At 42.5% G+C, this 16,870-nt stretch overlaps 1 protein-coding gene across 1 annotated transcript; it reads right to left on the bottom strand.

The window, feature by feature from the left end:
• Nucleotides 1-328: 328 nt before the first annotated feature.
• Nucleotides 329-16,474, bottom strand: AQP4 (aquaporin 4). The gene is made up of 5 exons (XM_035125921.2): nucleotides 16,432-16,474; nucleotides 10,177-10,591; nucleotides 8,288-8,452; nucleotides 6,448-6,528; nucleotides 329-4,621 (listed from the first exon to the last, which is right to left on the bottom strand). Exons 1-5 carry the CDS (start codon nucleotides 16,464-16,466, stop codon nucleotides 4,343-4,345), a joined length of 975 nt encoding a protein of 324 aa, XP_034981812.2. The 5' UTR covers nucleotides 16,467-16,474; the 3' UTR covers nucleotides 329-4,342.
• Nucleotides 16,475-16,870: the final 396 nt, after the last annotated feature.

The raw sequence follows: 16,870 nt of genomic DNA, 5'->3' as shown, positions 1-16,870 counted from the left end.
CACACAACCTTATGTATCCTCAAAGACAAGCAAGGGGCATTATGAGAGTCCAAGGGCACATTCCAGCCAGGCACACTCAGAGTGTGAAACTGCGAGCAAAGTGTTTTGAGGGCTAGAGAGGCTCCGAAGGCAACACTCAATCCCCAGGCCTGCGGTTCACCCATCCCTGCCTTAAAGAGCCTAAAGTTTCCATCATGAACACCTTTGGAATATTATTCCAACCCACAACCTGCAACTAAATGCAAAATGACATTTATTCATCATGACACCTAATTGTCAGTGTTCATATCTGATGTCTTTATAACATTTTAAATGCATTTCAAGAAGAAAATGCAGGGATGAATCAAAACAGACAATCGTTTATTTACAAGGAATAACCATAAAGAATACAGGAGAAGAGGAGCAAGATATAAAACTCTATTGTTGATAGCAGGACATCTTAAGTAGATTATTCCAAATGTTACACACTTTGATTTATAATACTATTATCACATCAGTTCTGATAAGGTTGAATGAACTTGTAATATTTTTTAATAGCCATATGTTTAGTATGTTTACTAGTTTTGCCCTTATCATTGGTCCTACAAGTGATAGATTATCCTTCATGCAGCTCTTAATAGGCATTTATAAATTGGATTCTGTATATGCACCTGAGATTTAAGAATGAAATATTTTGTGACATCTCATTTTATTTATTACAGCTTTCCACATTCACGATGAAGATTCTTTTGACTCTTCAGTTGTGGAGGGGCCCGAGTGAGAAGCAGAATTCACAATGCTTCCCCCGTTTAATCCACATGCTCCCAAAACTAGCAAAGGAAATTGGCATGCTTCCTCCAAACAGATAACATTCCAAGTAAAATTGCTGCCTTTTGTACCAAACATTTCAACTGAAACATATGCAAATGATTACCGCAATTAACTTTGTAGGGAATTGCTGTATATGAACAGCAAAAAATAAAAACAAGAACATCACAAAGGTGATGTTCATGCTGCCCTTTCTGCCAGTACAACACTAGAAACTGTGTGTACACTATACACATATTTATTTATTTATTCTTTCCTTCACACACAACAAAGTTCTTAGGGTACTTTCAGTCTCCAAATTTCAAATTATTTGGAAGATTTTTTAATTTTAAGGCAGAAAAGCTAGGAGAAAGGCAGCTGTGAGTATAAGGCATCTTTTTCAGAATAATTTCTATGACTTCATCCTGGCCCAGTATGGTACGCAAAGTGGGATAAACTATTGGGTCTTTCTGTTGATGAGCGTATGTGAAGCTGTAGCAGTCTCTAAATGATTTGCCTTGCATCTAGTGCAGGCACCCCCAAACTTCGGCCCTCCAGATGTTTTGGACTACAATTCCCATCATCCCTGACCACTGGTCCTGTTAGCTAGGGATCATGGGAGTTGTAGGCCAAAACATCTGGAGGGCTGCAGTTTGGGGATGCCTGATCTAGTGCTTCTATCAAGAACATGACAACAACACTATCTCAAATATAAGATTCACATGTTATATCAGTTTGTAAGACATCTTAAGAAGCCACTGAAATAACCTCTAAGTGTATCACAGTCAGTGAGTTAACAAAATGTAAATTATAAACATGCATTGATGAAACATTACCAAAATACAAATTTAAAGCAAAAAGACTTAGGAGGGAAAGGCTTAGGAGTCATATATTTATGAAGTGAAGCTTCAGTGTATAACCAAAGAGTAACTGTTACACCAGTGCAAAACACGTTGAGAAACACAACAAAGGACACTTGTGATGTTCACATCACTAGTGAAATGAAAAGTCTGTATCTACTTCCAGGATTCTATATTACATTTGACTAAAAAGGTATTGTTTTGACGTTCTACGTCAAAACCACAAGACACTTGATCTTGAACCAGTAATTTGCTCTTGAGTAATGAGCTCTAATGTTGCCCACAGAACTTCCCTAGACATTTTCATTGAGAGTTCTGTGACATCTCTTTCTGTTCACTGAGGTGCTGCACCACAGATGAATGGAACAGCTCTAGATGTGCATTGGGAACACATGGACATCTTGATTGTGGTAATGATTCATTGCCACATCTATTCACGTTTAAACTTAATTGTACGCTACCTTATGACCATCAAATGGCTTGCAATGCTTACAAAAGACACAGTAGCTTATTTTCTAAGAACAAAAGAAGAGTATGCTGGATCAGGCCAATGACCCATGTGGTCCAACATCCTCTTCTCACCGAACTGTTTAGATGCCCATGGGAAGCCATCATCAGCACTCATTGGGGCATTAGTATCTTTCTTCATATGGTCTCCCTTTGGCAGACCTTTACTGCACAATATGATGTCTTTTTACTCAGAAGTTCCACTAAACCCAATGAGGCTTACTCCTTAGGAAGTAACCTGGTTTGCTTGGGATCACAGCCCTAGTTGGATTTCTTTGTTTTGGCTTTGCTATACTGTCAGTTCTTTCCTTTTTTGTGCAGTGCTTCACACTGGGCAATTTTGTTAGATGGGTGTTGCTTCTATGGAGGAAGAAGTGTATATTTCTTTTATTATGTCGTGTTTCTTGTGCATAAGATTATCTATGTACTTAGAAATATTCACCACTAGTATAGCTGTCCTTTTTCTACAAGACCAGGTGTTCTCAGGGTGGTTCTGTACATTCGCCACATTTCACCACCAAAAACCTTAATAGGAATGGATGAGATCCATACAAAGAACCTCAGCTATAGCAAAATTCAGTTCTGGCTACATTCAGAGAAAGTGTAAACGTTACTCCTTTTTGACCAAAAGCATTTTAAGTTTATAAAAGGCAAACTCACCATTCAGCAGCACAACATCACACAAAGTTGCAAGCTATTCCATGCTCTGGCTTCTTGATGCATTGAAAATTCACAGTTGCTATTTAACTGTTTCATTGATATTATAACTGGATGGAGATCATGCAACAATTGCACACATCTCTGTTGACAATGGCTTTCTGTCCTGTGTACACTGAGGGCGAGCTCATAGTGGAACAGACATGTCTGCAACTGTCACACATGGAAATCTACATGCAGTTTGCCTGGATTTTTCCTAGAGCTTTTTATATAGGAAATGCATTGTGTTTGACGCAGCTCTAAAACAAATCTTTTTAGCGACAGAGTATTCAAAGCAAAGCATCAGTCACCAAAGCATTTCCCAGCAGTATTTTAAAGAATAATGAAAAGCCTGCTTGTTATACGTTGTTGTTTTTTTAAAAAAAAAATCACATTGTGAGCAAAATAGTTACACAATTTTAACATTTCAGTTATATAAAATTGGCACAGTAACATTTTATTTGTTTGAATAAGTGCACTGAAAACAGAACAGCCTTCTACTTTTTTTTTATACCTGCATATTTTAATTTGACATGATCCACCCAAAGTTAAACACTGTTAAGTCCCACTGATGTCACTGGGAAAGTTAAGCTGTGTATAAATGTCTCCTGGTAAAAGTATCTGGAATTCATAGGGCTTAACTTTGGCTGGAATGCGCACATTACAAGATGGAGTATAATATGGATTTATTTTGTTCATTGTATGTCTTCAATAGTTCTGGCAATAGTATGTCATGAAAACATTTTTGTGGAAGGACAACTCAATGTGGGAGACATTTTAAAGATTATGAGTCAAAAGGAGAGGACCTGTTTTGTGGAAGTATAAAACGTATGAATATGTAGTAGATATAAAATGGCAAATGACAATTCTTGTTTTTTTGTTTTGTTTTGTTTAAATGTCTTCTCCCAAATGTAGCATGGAAGGATTAAAAATAACAGGAGGACTAGAAGAAATAAGGCTTTTGCAAGCATTTGTTATATCCTGCTTGTTGGCTCTGCTTTCACTGAACCTGCCATAGACTTTGTCATTAAAATTCTAATCAGGATTGACAACAGCCAATTAAGTGTCAGAAGAACAATCTGATAGACACTTCTTTCTGTGTCTATAGGCATCTTTTGATAAGTTTCATCTGTCAATCTGATTGACGAAGATTGCTATTTCCTGCTCATAACTGCTTGCGTTAAAACCAATGCCTCTTTCAAAATTCACTCAGAAAGCAGAGAGGGAATAAAAGGATTCCCTTATGGCTATTGCCAGAAGGACATTTATGAATTTGGAATAATCTATGAGGACCCCTCAACATAGTTAGCTGCTACCATGTCAACAGAATGGGAGTCTGGTCTGATTAAACAGCTAATTCACTGCTGCCATTTTCCTACAATTTTATGATGTCGCAGGTGGCTAATTTACAACAAATCTGTCTCTTTTATGGGTGGAAGGCTATCTGTGGGCCTGCTAGTAGACTGTTCCCTGCTTTCAGTGCTCCTTGCTAGTCATACAGATGATAGCACCTCATTGGTTGGGTCTCTACCCTTCTTATCATCACCCCTCTCAAGGTCAATGACGTGGACCATTCCAGGCTTCAGAAGCAAATCATCCGTCTCCACCTGGCTCCTGGTGTCTTCGACTTCTATGTATTTCCCTTTGGACTGCTGGCTTGTTTTAGTAAACGCTTCTTTGAGCCGCTGTTTGAATTCAGCATCAGGACAGTAGACATATTCATAAAGGGCGCCTGCAAGAACTGCTCCTATAATTGGTCCCACCCAATATATCTGTACAAAACAGGGGGAAAGAAACAAACATTGAGCATGGACTGGGAGTAACGTTTCAAAGAAATGTTAAGAGTCCCATAATGAAGTTGGATGTTACCAAGTTCTAGTTACCAAGGTTAGCATGGTTGGTGCTTCCCTTATTTGGTGCTGCAGGAAATCTTAACAACCTACCCAGTTTAGCAGGGCTTGGATGTGTAAATTGCACATCAGCAATGCACTTCCCAAGAGGAGAGGCTTTGCTGGCACAGTATGTGAACACATGTGTACAGTCAAGCCACATGAACAGATGTTTTATAAATACCTGGAATGCTGTGTTCTTCATAGCATAGGAGACACAGAATGATAAACTCATACCAAACAACCTTAATTAGGCTGACTGAAGAATGGCTAGTATTCTCTTGAATTCTGATTGGATGATGGTTTGTCATTTGTATCAGCAATGCCTTTGTTCATGAATCAATCAGCATAAAATAGCTTTGGATGAAACTAAATCAATACAACACACTGTTGCACGCCACCCCAACCACTGAATGGTGTGAGATTCCAGCAGTTCCAGGTACTTACCAGGGTTTGGTTTCCTTGGAATGATATACAGTTTATTTACACATATATACAACCTTAGCCTATGATGGAGGGGTTCACAGCATTAACACCCAACTGGGTCTTTCTTCTCCCAATAATCACAGCCTTGGATTACAGCAGAAATCAGGCATGGCTCCGTCTCCCAGGCTTCCAAGCCAGCTTCCTCCTGCTTCAAGCTTCTAGCTCACATGCCTCGACTCAGGCATTTGTCGTTCTAATTAACAGTTCAGGTAGTGAGGCCCATCCATCTACTCTCTGTCATGGAGCCACTTCCTTTGTTGCCTTAACAACCCATACATAGTGGGTGATTACCAAGAAACTTGTCTAGCTATTCAAGAAAGCGGATCCTTGTTGGATCCAAGAATTAGAAGTAACTCAGGCATACAGCCTACCCACTCCCCAAACTCACAACAATACAAAAACCTGAAGTCAAACAACTGGCACTTAGATTCAAGTAGGCAGCCGTGTTGGTCTGACGCAGTTGAAAGAAATTAAAAAATTGTCCAGTAGCACCTTAGAGACCAACTAAGTTTGTCCTGAGTATAAGCATGCACACGAAAGCTTATACCCAGAACAAACTTAGTTGCTCTCTAAGGTGCTATTGGACATTTTTTAATTTTTTTAATTTATTTCAATTGGCACTTACGTTGCCAGCATATCTCAGCAGTTTCCTAACACAAAGAAAGGAAATCTGGTGAGCAATTCAAAGCAAGCCTAGAAACATACACTCATGAAGACACAGCTAAGGTTTTGCGATGACATTCAGGCAGAACCTTCTGAAATCTATCTAATTAGATCAGTTAGTTACATGAGACAACTGACATTTGTAGGAGCATTCTGTTTAAGTACAAGTTCTTATAGATTGCATTGATTCTGTTTCAATACAGAATCAAACTTAATATAGCTATTGTCTCACTTTGACTCATCTTGGAACATGTGGTTGGGTTTTTTTAAAATCAAGTAGTGTGTATATATATATATATATATATATATATATATATATATATATATACACTACTTGATTTTTATATATATATATATATATATATATATATATATATATATATATATATATAAATAAAATACATGATGATGATAATAATAATAATACTGCTGTTGATGGTGGAGGAAGCCATTGATGAGCCTTGTCCTCCACAAATTTGTCTAATCCTATACCAGCAGATTGGTGGCCATTGCTAAATCATGCATGAGTGAATGAGAATTATCCAGGTATATTCGCTTACCCAGTGGTTTTCCCATTTCCCCATGATAACTGCAGGTCCAAATGACCTAGCAGGGTTCATGCTGGAGCCTGTGTAGCTAATCTGCAAGATATTTAAAAGGAAGACTGTTAATCATTATTATACAACCATCAGACATCCACATGTTTTAATGATCTTGTGATGGAACCAGCTTATGACTGACATTGCTCTAAAGTGATCTATTGCCCAAGTCACTAATGCCACTTTCTCTGCATTCTTTCCCCCACCTGGTTGGCAGTTAATGGGGATAGGAAACATTTCTCAGTGGGCCAGTTCTAGCCCATGGACCACCAGTTGTTGAAGTCTATCCTCAAGATTCATGCTAGTCCAGAAGCGATGAGCCAGAGACAGCAATGGGAACCAGGACCTGTGTCTGCTAGGAGATTCTTTCCAGGACTGTGAGCATCCCTCTGGACTATTCATACTTCATGGAATATGGACACTCTTTCCAACTTTCTTCTTCATCTCTATATGGTTTTCAAAGCTCAGATTAATTTTCCTGGATCTGACTTTTACCCAGATCTCTTGGAAAAGAGAAGTATGTGTGTGCATCCTTGCCTTCTTTCTCTCAGTATAGTGGGAGAGGATAATCTGGGGTGGGTAGAAGTGACTGGAGGAATACGCATGGCACTCACTCAAAAAACAAAATGTGCCGGTGGGCCTAGATTTATACAACACTTTTCAAAATGTAGCACAAATGTGTACAGTGTGGATGTCACACACTTACGCCTACCCAAAACCTGTATGTACACACTGTTATTTGATTATTTACTACTTGATTATTTGTTACAAAAAAAAAATCTATAAGCAACCTAGGGTTTTTATTGCACATTCATGGTCATTTGTGCTCTTGATGTTATTGAGATGGTCACACATGACCTTGTTTTCCATACTTTTTGTTCCTTAAAAAGTTTTGGGGTGGTCATAGAATCATAGCATTGTAGAGTTGGAAGGGACTATCTCGGACCATGTAGTCCAACCCCTTGTGATGCAGGAATATGCAGCTGTCCCATATGGGGATCAAACCTGCAACCTTGGGGTTATCAGCACCATGCTCTAACCCAAGGTTAGTCAACCTTTTTATACCTACTGCACACTGGTAAAATTTCCTTACCGCCCACCAGTGCTCAATGGAAGGAGGATTCAACTTGTGCCGTAGAACTCTCTACCACCCACCTAGAATCCTGAAACGCCCACTAGTGGGTGGTAGGGACCAGGTTGACAACCCCTGCTCTAACCCAACTGTGCTATTGCACTGAGCTTTACTTCCAAGCCATGCATATTCCTTACCTTCATGCTGAAATCCTGTCACTTTTTATACCAAAAACATTCTGGTTTATTTTTGTCCTGGTTTTGTAGCTCTATAGGCCCTCTGGGTGGCAATAATATGGTAGCATTGGGGAAGCATTGCAGAACAGACTAAAGCAGAATAAATCCACCATGAATGCACTATTATAATGTTACAAACATGTCACAGAATGCATCCACAATAAAGCACCAATCTGGAAGGACCTCGACAAGATCTCTAGGTACGCTGACTTTATATGTTTGCTTCAGGAATATTTCTATCACACCTTACTGGTGTCTCCTGTGAGACAGACGAGGATTATTCCTATTTCACATATACAATAATATCATTTCAAAGCAGGGAGTCAATGCTTTGGAGCAAGTTAGTCAAAAGGTACTTGGGGATATACAGGCTTTACATCAAATTTACTTGAGCCAACAGTGGGTTTTGGAGTAAGATTCATAAAGCTTTGTAATGACATGCACTTTACTGTTAGCTACCTAGCACAGCTCATGGAAGAGGTCAGCAACTTACAGCAAACAGGTGTCCGATCGAAACTGAAAGTCCAATTGCCAGTGCCACTGAACCGGTGACATCACTTCGCTTAGAATCACAGCTGGCGAAAATAGTAAGGACCAGCTGGAACGTAATTATCAGCTCCACCACTAGTCCATGGCCAGCGGAAAGGTCGTCATGTACCTAGAAAAAAAGGAAACATGCTGGAGTTTCAGGAAGCACACAAAAAGTGTAAACTACTTTTCTTACATCAGAAAAATATAATTTCCTCCCTACTAATTAAAGCTGTTTCAAATCGGATGTGTCTGTAGTGAACTTAAGAAAAGGAAAAGGAGAGAGAAGATTGTTTTAACTAATTTTACTGTTGTATTTTTATATTGCTGTAAGCTGCCTAGCACAAGATGCAGTCTGCTATATGCATATAGAGCATATAAGGGTAGAGTGCCGGTTTTTCCATTAGATGTTCACATGATATACTTAAGAAATGAAAGGCTTGTTTTTCCTTAGGAGGACTGTAGTTTAGTGTTCTATTATAAATCCATTAATTAGCTCTAACTCAATTAATTTCAGTTTCAATTAAAAATAGGCAGCATGCAGCCCAAGTGCATTTTAATTTCCTTCAATGAGGCTAACTGATGGGATTCTTTATTAGTAGAGAATGAAACTAGAATTTAAGGCACAGTCTATTGTAAAGAAGTGTGTCATCTTAAATATATGGCGTTATCAGTCACTATAATAATGACATAGATTTCGACACACCCATGTTTTCATCTTAAAATTGCATTTCACACCTGGCTGCTATGTACCTGGTATTAAATCATTTCTCAAAGTTTAAAAAAGAAAATATATATTAGAGAACAATTGCTGGGTGTAAAGAAAAGGCTGTCAGTAGGATAAGTAAAAGGCATTTACATAAAATTGCGCTGTTATTTTGAGTTAAAGAATAAATACCACCTACTCTTCACTAAAAGATTACACAAGCTGCCTACCCACCAACCCTGCTCTCATGAAATAGATTTTTAGCATTCACTTAATTATGGAGAGCTACATGGAATCTGTTCTTATGAATGGATTCATGAAGCCCTTGGCAGCCTGCCTATCAAGATTTTTGAAAAACAGTTTGCCAAGCATATGCTAAACTCTTTCATGGAAATGGGTTCCATTTCAGTCTCCACTACAGGATGACTATCAAGAGATCACCCTTTTTATTAAAAGATAGCAGTGCGAATCACATGGGAAGCCATTCCAAATGTGAAGGCACACTCTCAAAACATCTTATTGCAGATTGTTTAACCTTGGCCACATATTTCTCCTTTGTTCATATAAATAAGGACATTAAAGCACATTTACATGGTATTAGTCTTTCAGTTTATATCCATGCTGGTCTTCTGACAAATCTATACCCAAGTGTGAATGTTTCCATATATTCCAAGGTTAATATAAAGAGCCTGGCGGAAGCAAGATAAAGCAGAAGTGATACATTTTAATGCGAATAAGCATTTGTGCCATTGTAAATATAATTCAAAGTTGAAACTATATTGGCAAGAATGATGGTTTGCTTTGCAAACTGGCTGAAGCAATAGCTGTTTTAAGCGTCTACAGCCAAAAAATAAACTAAAATTCAGTTGTAGTCTTTAATTAAAGTTTAATTAATGCATCGTGTTCTCTCAGTCACAATAACTGATATGTTAGACTCCACATTACATCATTCTAATGCTCGATAGAGTTGTCCGCTGTTCCATAACTGTTGCATCATACCTAATGCTTGACCACAGGTAATACATATTATCTACCCACCTATAATCTGTAGGGAAATCAACAGTGGGCAAAAATATGCATCTTCCTGATTCAGGTTCCGTTTTATTATGTTTCATAGGAATAGGTAACTCCCAAGTCCCCTACCCTACCTTGGTAACTCCCAAGCCCCCTACCACACTCCGGGGGGTGACAAGGTAGAGAATTCCTGCCCCTGCGATGGCACCCAGGCATTGGGCTGCAATATAGAAGACTGATTTGGCAAGGCTGATCTTCCGAGTGCAGACCATTGCAACAGTCACAGCAGGGTTAATATGGCCACCACTGATGTGTCCAATGCATTGCACCATTGTTGCAATGCTGAGTCCAAAGCAGAGAGAAATGAGGACCATGTCGACAGGCAGAGGTTTTTCGGTTCCACCCCAGTTGATTGTAGAGCCAAGGCTGAGGAGGACGAAAATTAGCATGGCCAAAAATTCTGCAGAAACAGCTTTCCAGAAAGGCTGAGTCCAGATGCCTTTAAATGCCACCATGATGGCTTCACACTTACACAGACGTCTGCACTTACTGAAAAAGGAAAACAAAGCAACATCAGGAGCTGACTCAGTAACTTCAAGGCTGGCTCTAAATAATCATAACCATCTGCAGAAGAATAGTGATAGTGACACTATCTATTTACTAGATTTCTGACCCATCCTTTCCCACAAGGTCCCAGACTAGGTGGGGCTAACATTTATTCATAACTAGCTAAGAGTGGGGTGAAGGGAGGGTGCCCACTTCCCTCTTCCATTTACCACATGCCTCCCCTATTTCTCACTGTTATTTCCCACATTTACATACTGTACATGGCTAAGGCCATGACCATGGGAGAAGATCTGGGATTTCTCAAATCTGGTCCTGCTCTCTGCTATGCCAGAATTATCAAGCACTGAGTAAAATGTTATGAATGAATCCTACTTGCTACCCACATACTTCATTTAGGAGTAGTGTGTGCACCATGTTCCAGAACTGTGTCTCAAAGGTGGTGAGGTCCAGGTTCCAGTAAACACCTGAAACTTCTCCAACAGCACAGCATTGTCAAACTGCATGGAGCACCCAAGAAAATTAGAAGTGGCATGAGGGAATTGTTGTTTTCCATGGTTTCAAGTGAAGGGGATTTAGTAAAGGTGACCCAGCCCCAATCCTGGAATCAGCTCAGACTGCTTTCTCCCTCCTTTTTTGAGTGAGGGGGGCAAGGAGAGAGTATAGGAAATACATCTTTCCCCACAATCCTGGACTCTTTAGAAGGAGGGATATACACCCCCATTTATATAATTTGGCCATTGTCCCAAATTTAATCTCCCCAACAGGAGATTGTATGGTAACCAGTCATTTATATGACCTATGCTCTCATATCACTTTGGGAGAAGATGCACAATCTCCACTTTTGATGGATACCTTTGGAAGAACAAGTCATTTTCATTCCCCCTTCCCTGATCTCTTCCCTGTAACATCCAAAGACAGCTTAAAGTTGTTATTTGAGTCTGTGTGCAGCACAGCTACTGTACTTTCTTGATTGAACCACACATCAGATATATTAGTTGGTCAAATAGGCAAGTTAAATACATGAACCCAGGGCCTTTGGCTTCACAGTCTCTGTACAATCTCAAGGAGCCAACCAAGGTTGTTACTGCCAAAGGGCTGAACAGTTGGGAAGGGCTGAACAGTTGGGAAGCAATACAAAACAAACACTGTATAGTGTAAATTCTTAAGGCCAATACTTTGCTTGAGCATGCCCTGACCCTGAGCAGTAGGTAGTGCTGTAAAACAGAAGTGGACCCAGCTACATCATGAAGGCCAGCAATGTAAGCCGTGCAAGTCTTGAACCAAACCCAGTGCCAAGTCACCCAGAGCTCCCTAAACTGGAACCCCCATAGAAAGCAAGACAGCACCTCTGGAGACAGATTCCCTTTACACCAGGGACTTCACACTTCCCAGTCCCTGTTCCACAATCTAGGCAATGCAGAAGACATGGGATGCCTGATAGGCAACAGGGTTCTAGGCCAGAGAACTACCACTTTAAGGCACTCTATTCTTCAAGAATGGTGCAGAGCATGGAAAGGATAGGGCAGGGGTCAGCAACCTATTTCAGCCGTGGGCCGGTCCACCGGCCCTTCAGACCATGTGGTGGGCCGGATGATATTTTTTTTGGGGGGGGTGAACGAATTCCTATGCCCCACAAATAACCCAGAGATGCATTTTAAACAAAAGGACACATTCTACTCATGTAAAAACACGCTGACTCCCAGACTGTCCGTGGGCCGGATTTATTGCATACCCCTGGGATATGGTGTCCCAAGGCTGATACAGGTCTCATTTGAGCACCAGACCTTGGTAAAATGAGTTGTCTGATTTGAGCTATCCAAGGTCCTGAAACTCCAGCTTGATGCTCCGTAGTTCAGTGTTTTTCAACCACTGTTCTGCGGCACACTAGTGTGCCGTGAGATGTTGCCTGGTGTGCCGTGGGAAAAATTGAAAAATTACTTTATATATAGTCAATATAGGCACAGAGTTAAATTTTTTAACATTTTCTAATGGTGGTGTGCCTCATGATTTTTTTCATGAAACAAGTGTGCCTTTGCTCCAAAAAGGTTGAAAAACACTGCCGTAGTTAATTAAGCCACCTACATATGTCTTTTGTGACGCGGGTGGCGCTGTGGGTTAAACCACAGAGCCCAGGGCTTGCCGATCAGAAGGGCGGTGGTTTGAATCCCCGCGATGGGGTGAGCTCCCGTTGCTGGGTCCCAGTTCCTGCCAACCTAGCAGTTTGAAAGCACGTCAAAGTGCAAGTAGATAAATAGGTACAGCTACAGCGGGAAGGTAAACGGTGTTTCCGTGTGCTGCTCTGGTTTGCCAGAAGTGGCTTTGTCATGCTGGCCACATGACCTGGAAGCTGTACGCCGGCTCCCTTGGCCAATAACACGAGATGAGCGCCGCAACCCCAGAGTCAGTCACAACTGGATTTAATGGTCAGGGGTCACTTTCCCTTTACATATGTCTTTTGTGCCCTATGGACTTCCACTTGCAGTTAGGGTATGATGGTGCAGCAACTAGGATTACTGCTGTACAGGCTCTTCTGCTTCCTCAGCCTAAACCTCCATGCCTCTGCTCTTCCTGGCTTCTCTCACTGCCTGCCTTCATCCTCCCCTGCCTGACCTACTAGACTCAACCCTGCCAATGATCTGCTGCCAAAGTAAGAAAATCATGTCCTCATTACATACTTGAGTTTCTCTTCCCAGCTGCTGGCATGGTTCTATGAGAGACCATACATTACCAAAATAGAAGCTATCCACCGCTGGATTTTACATTATGCTTTCACAAAATAAAGATTATTAATTCCAAAGATTGATATACCATCTTTTCCTGAATTATACACTTTATACACTTTGTTGGAATTCCACTGACTCAGCTTTGATTTTATAAAAGCAACTTTTCGCTGATTTGGAACCAAATATCAAAACTTCCTAAAAGCCCTCAGTTCCAACTAAAAGAATATAGTGGGATGCATGATGTAAAAACCAGTTGGAAACACCTTATAAGGTTGATCACTTTCTCTTTTGTAGGATTCTTCATGTCATTAAGAGCTTCCTGAAAGGCAGAAGTTAAGCAGGTGAAACTTTTCCTGGTACAAAGATGAAGTGATTCACCTCATAAATTTCTATGTGCTGGACAACTTTTAAATGAGCCCTTTGCCTTTTAAACAGTTGGCAATCCTAATACTGCCATCATATACTCAAAATACTGGAAACCAATGAACTCCACAGATACTTTTGCAAAACTTGTATGGGATTCTATCTTGCTGTAACATTTACTCATGGGCATTACTGTTCATCCTCAGGTAGGGAATTTATTGAATAAAAACACAACCTATATTTAAACAAGATGATACCCTTCTTTATTGACTTTACTGCAGTAAAGGACAGTCTCATAAGTGATAGGTACTGTAATGACCACAGGTTTTATACAGCTTTTATACCTTCTCATAAACAGCATACATCATATTTGTTATATAATTACTGCTACACTATCTATCACATGCCAGCTATGACACGACAACTTCAGATACCTGCCAAATTAACTGTACAAGTTGGCCAGTACAATAAACTAACTTTTGATCTGGACAGTAAATGGAAGCAGATCCCACAAAAAGTTAATCTTTCAACTAATTAAATTGACAAATTCTCCATCATCTCCAAAGATTTACAACTGAGCTGGGATCTGAACCTGAGTTTCTAACACCTGCATCCAACAGTGTGGCACTAAGAGTCACGGAACCATAGAAGGGTTGGAAGGAAACTAAGGGTCATCTAGTTCAATCGCTGCAATGCAGAAATCACAGCCACCCAACCTCTTCAAAACCTCCAATGAATGAGAGTCCACCACCTTCGGAGGAAGTCAGTTCCACAGTCCAATAGCTATTTCCACCAGAAGGTTTTTCCTAAAGTTTAGCCAGAAGGAAGAGGGCTAAGAAAGGCCTTCCCTTTCCCTACCTTAATGGCCCTCTGTTCCAAACCATTCCCATTGTGGAGGCAAGATCCACTCCAGGTTGCCAGTTGCAATCTTACAGACATGGCACCCTCTGCAGGTTCATCCTTCCTCGAAGAGGAGAATTCTAACTATGAGCAGAGAGAGAGACATTCCTGGCAGCGACTGTGCCTGGCTGCAAGTTCTGAGAGCACAGCAGTCTGGAGTGCGTGTGTGTGCGCCTGCATCTCCCCCCCCCCCCCCGAGAGCCACTTAGCAACCCAGTAGGAGGGGGAGGGACGAAAGAGAACAAGCCAAATATTATCTTTGCAAGCACGAGAATGGAATCCTCCCCGCCCCTTACTTGTGCAAAACGTTCAGGGTTTCGAAACCTCAGCAAATGCCGAGGGTCAAGCCCGTGCTGGCGTCCAAAGGGGCCTGAAATTGGAGGTGGGAGAAGAATTTGGAAGACGCAACTTTTTACCTTCGGGTCCCGCGCCTGGAGTCCTCTGGAACGCAAACCTGAGAGTTGCAGTCGCGGGTCCCTTGGCCGCCCTCCCTGCCCTGACCCAGCCGCCACCTCGCGGAATAAGCACAAACTGCTGGCAACGGTATATTTTTAGGATTCTTTCCAAATAGGTGAAAAAGACGGGGACTGCCCTTGACCTTTCCGGGGACGCCGATCGCCTAGGTTTAACGTTTCAGGCTTAGACAGCCATGGGTCCAAGCGCGCGCGAGCGTACGCGCACGCAGCAAACCTTGTATAGTACTGTATATAGTGCAAACAGGGGAGACTTGCAAGTGGGGCTTTCTCACGAAACTTCGCTGGCCTAGAGGGAATATATATGCTGTCAAAACAAAGCAAAAAAGCACCAAACAAACTAGCAAACGAAACACCATCGCAGATATTGATCAACCCAGAGCTCATCCCAAGGTAGCCTACAAAGAAGGTGGGAGAAGCGACCCAGAATCCAAACTCACAATAGCGAGCGGAGGGTGCCGATCCGGGCACAGGAGGCCAGCGATGGGAGACATGTGCGGCTCTGTGGGATTGCAGGGGAGGAGGAGAGAAACGACGGAGAGGCTGCCGAATGGGCCGGCGCAGCAGCTGGCAGGACTCCCACGACTGCCTCTGCTTCGCCCCGCCTCCCAGGCAGGCACTGGCCTCCGAGTGGCAAGGGGGCGACCGGGCAGCCTGCTGGACGTCCTCCTCGCGAAGCAGCAGCAGTGCAGCAGCAGCCGCAACTCTCCCAGCCCCTTCACGCTTTCTGCCACTCGCGGAGCCCTGGCCAAAGCCTCTTTGTTGCTGCTGCGGATCGCATCCCTTCCTCGTAATTCATTTGCCGACCCCCACCCCGAAAAGTTACAGGAAAATCTCAAGCTCGCCTCTCTCTTCTCTTTTGGCAAACGGAAAGCCCCAAACGGCCTGCTTCGCTCTTTTGGAGCGCCAGAACAAAGCGGGGCTTGTTTCTTTTCTCCCTCTTACTAGCTCTCCCCAAACCAACCACCTTTTGTGCGCGTATGTGTGTGTAGCTGCTGTCTTCATGCATCTCAGCTGCAGCCCACGTCCAACCGTGGTCTAACTCCAAGGCATCGCTATTAAAAGTTGTGTGTGTGTGTGTGTGTGTGTGTGTGTGTGTGTGTGTGTGTTTTCCCCCCTTTCGAATTGGACTCCAAGGTCTGGAGCGGTGCACAGTAGCCAAACTTTTCGCGTTTCTCTCTCTGCGTGTGTCTCTCTGCCACCTCCGCGCCCCCTTCTTTCGCCTTCTCCGCCTGCACCCCCCCCACACTTAATCCTACACTCGCTTCACTCGCCTTTTCTCCCCTGCCATTTGGCGTGAAGCAGCCCTTGGGGGCGCCCCCCCACCCCCACCGCGCCTTGCTGCAGCGCCCCGACGACTCACCCCCAGCAGCCTCCGGATGCGCTCCTATCGCTCATTCCTTCCCGGGTTTGTGCGCCTGGCAGAGACGCGCCGGAGTTGCCGGAGAGCGAGAGCGAGCGACAAGGGAGGCGGAGGGAAGCCGCCCGGCGCGCTCTGGGGAGTCGGATTACTGTGCGCCTGTCCTGGTGGGGTTTGGGGGAGCCGAGGGCGGCTGGCCGAGCAGATGGCAGGTTGTCGCGAAGTTATATTTGAACTGCAGATAACTTTCCCTTACCTGATCAGCTCGAGGCACGCCGCGACCTCCTCGCCAAGCGCAGCAAAACACAGCAGCAACAGAATCGGATACACACGGTCGTGAAGGAAATCAAGTTTTGACCATCATCACAGCAAATGTAGATCAGGCCCTCCTCGACGTCGTTTGTTTGTTTACAGGACTCTCTACACCGCCTTTCCAGGGCAA

Source organism: Zootoca vivipara, chromosome 8 (genome assembly GCF_963506605.1).
Source record: "Zootoca vivipara chromosome 8, rZooViv1.1, whole genome shotgun sequence".
Lineage (NCBI taxonomy): Eukaryota > Metazoa > Chordata > Lepidosauria > Squamata > Lacertidae > Zootoca > Zootoca vivipara.
Note: the sequence above shows the minus strand (reverse complement) of the source record. Positions and strands in the feature narration are given on the sequence as shown.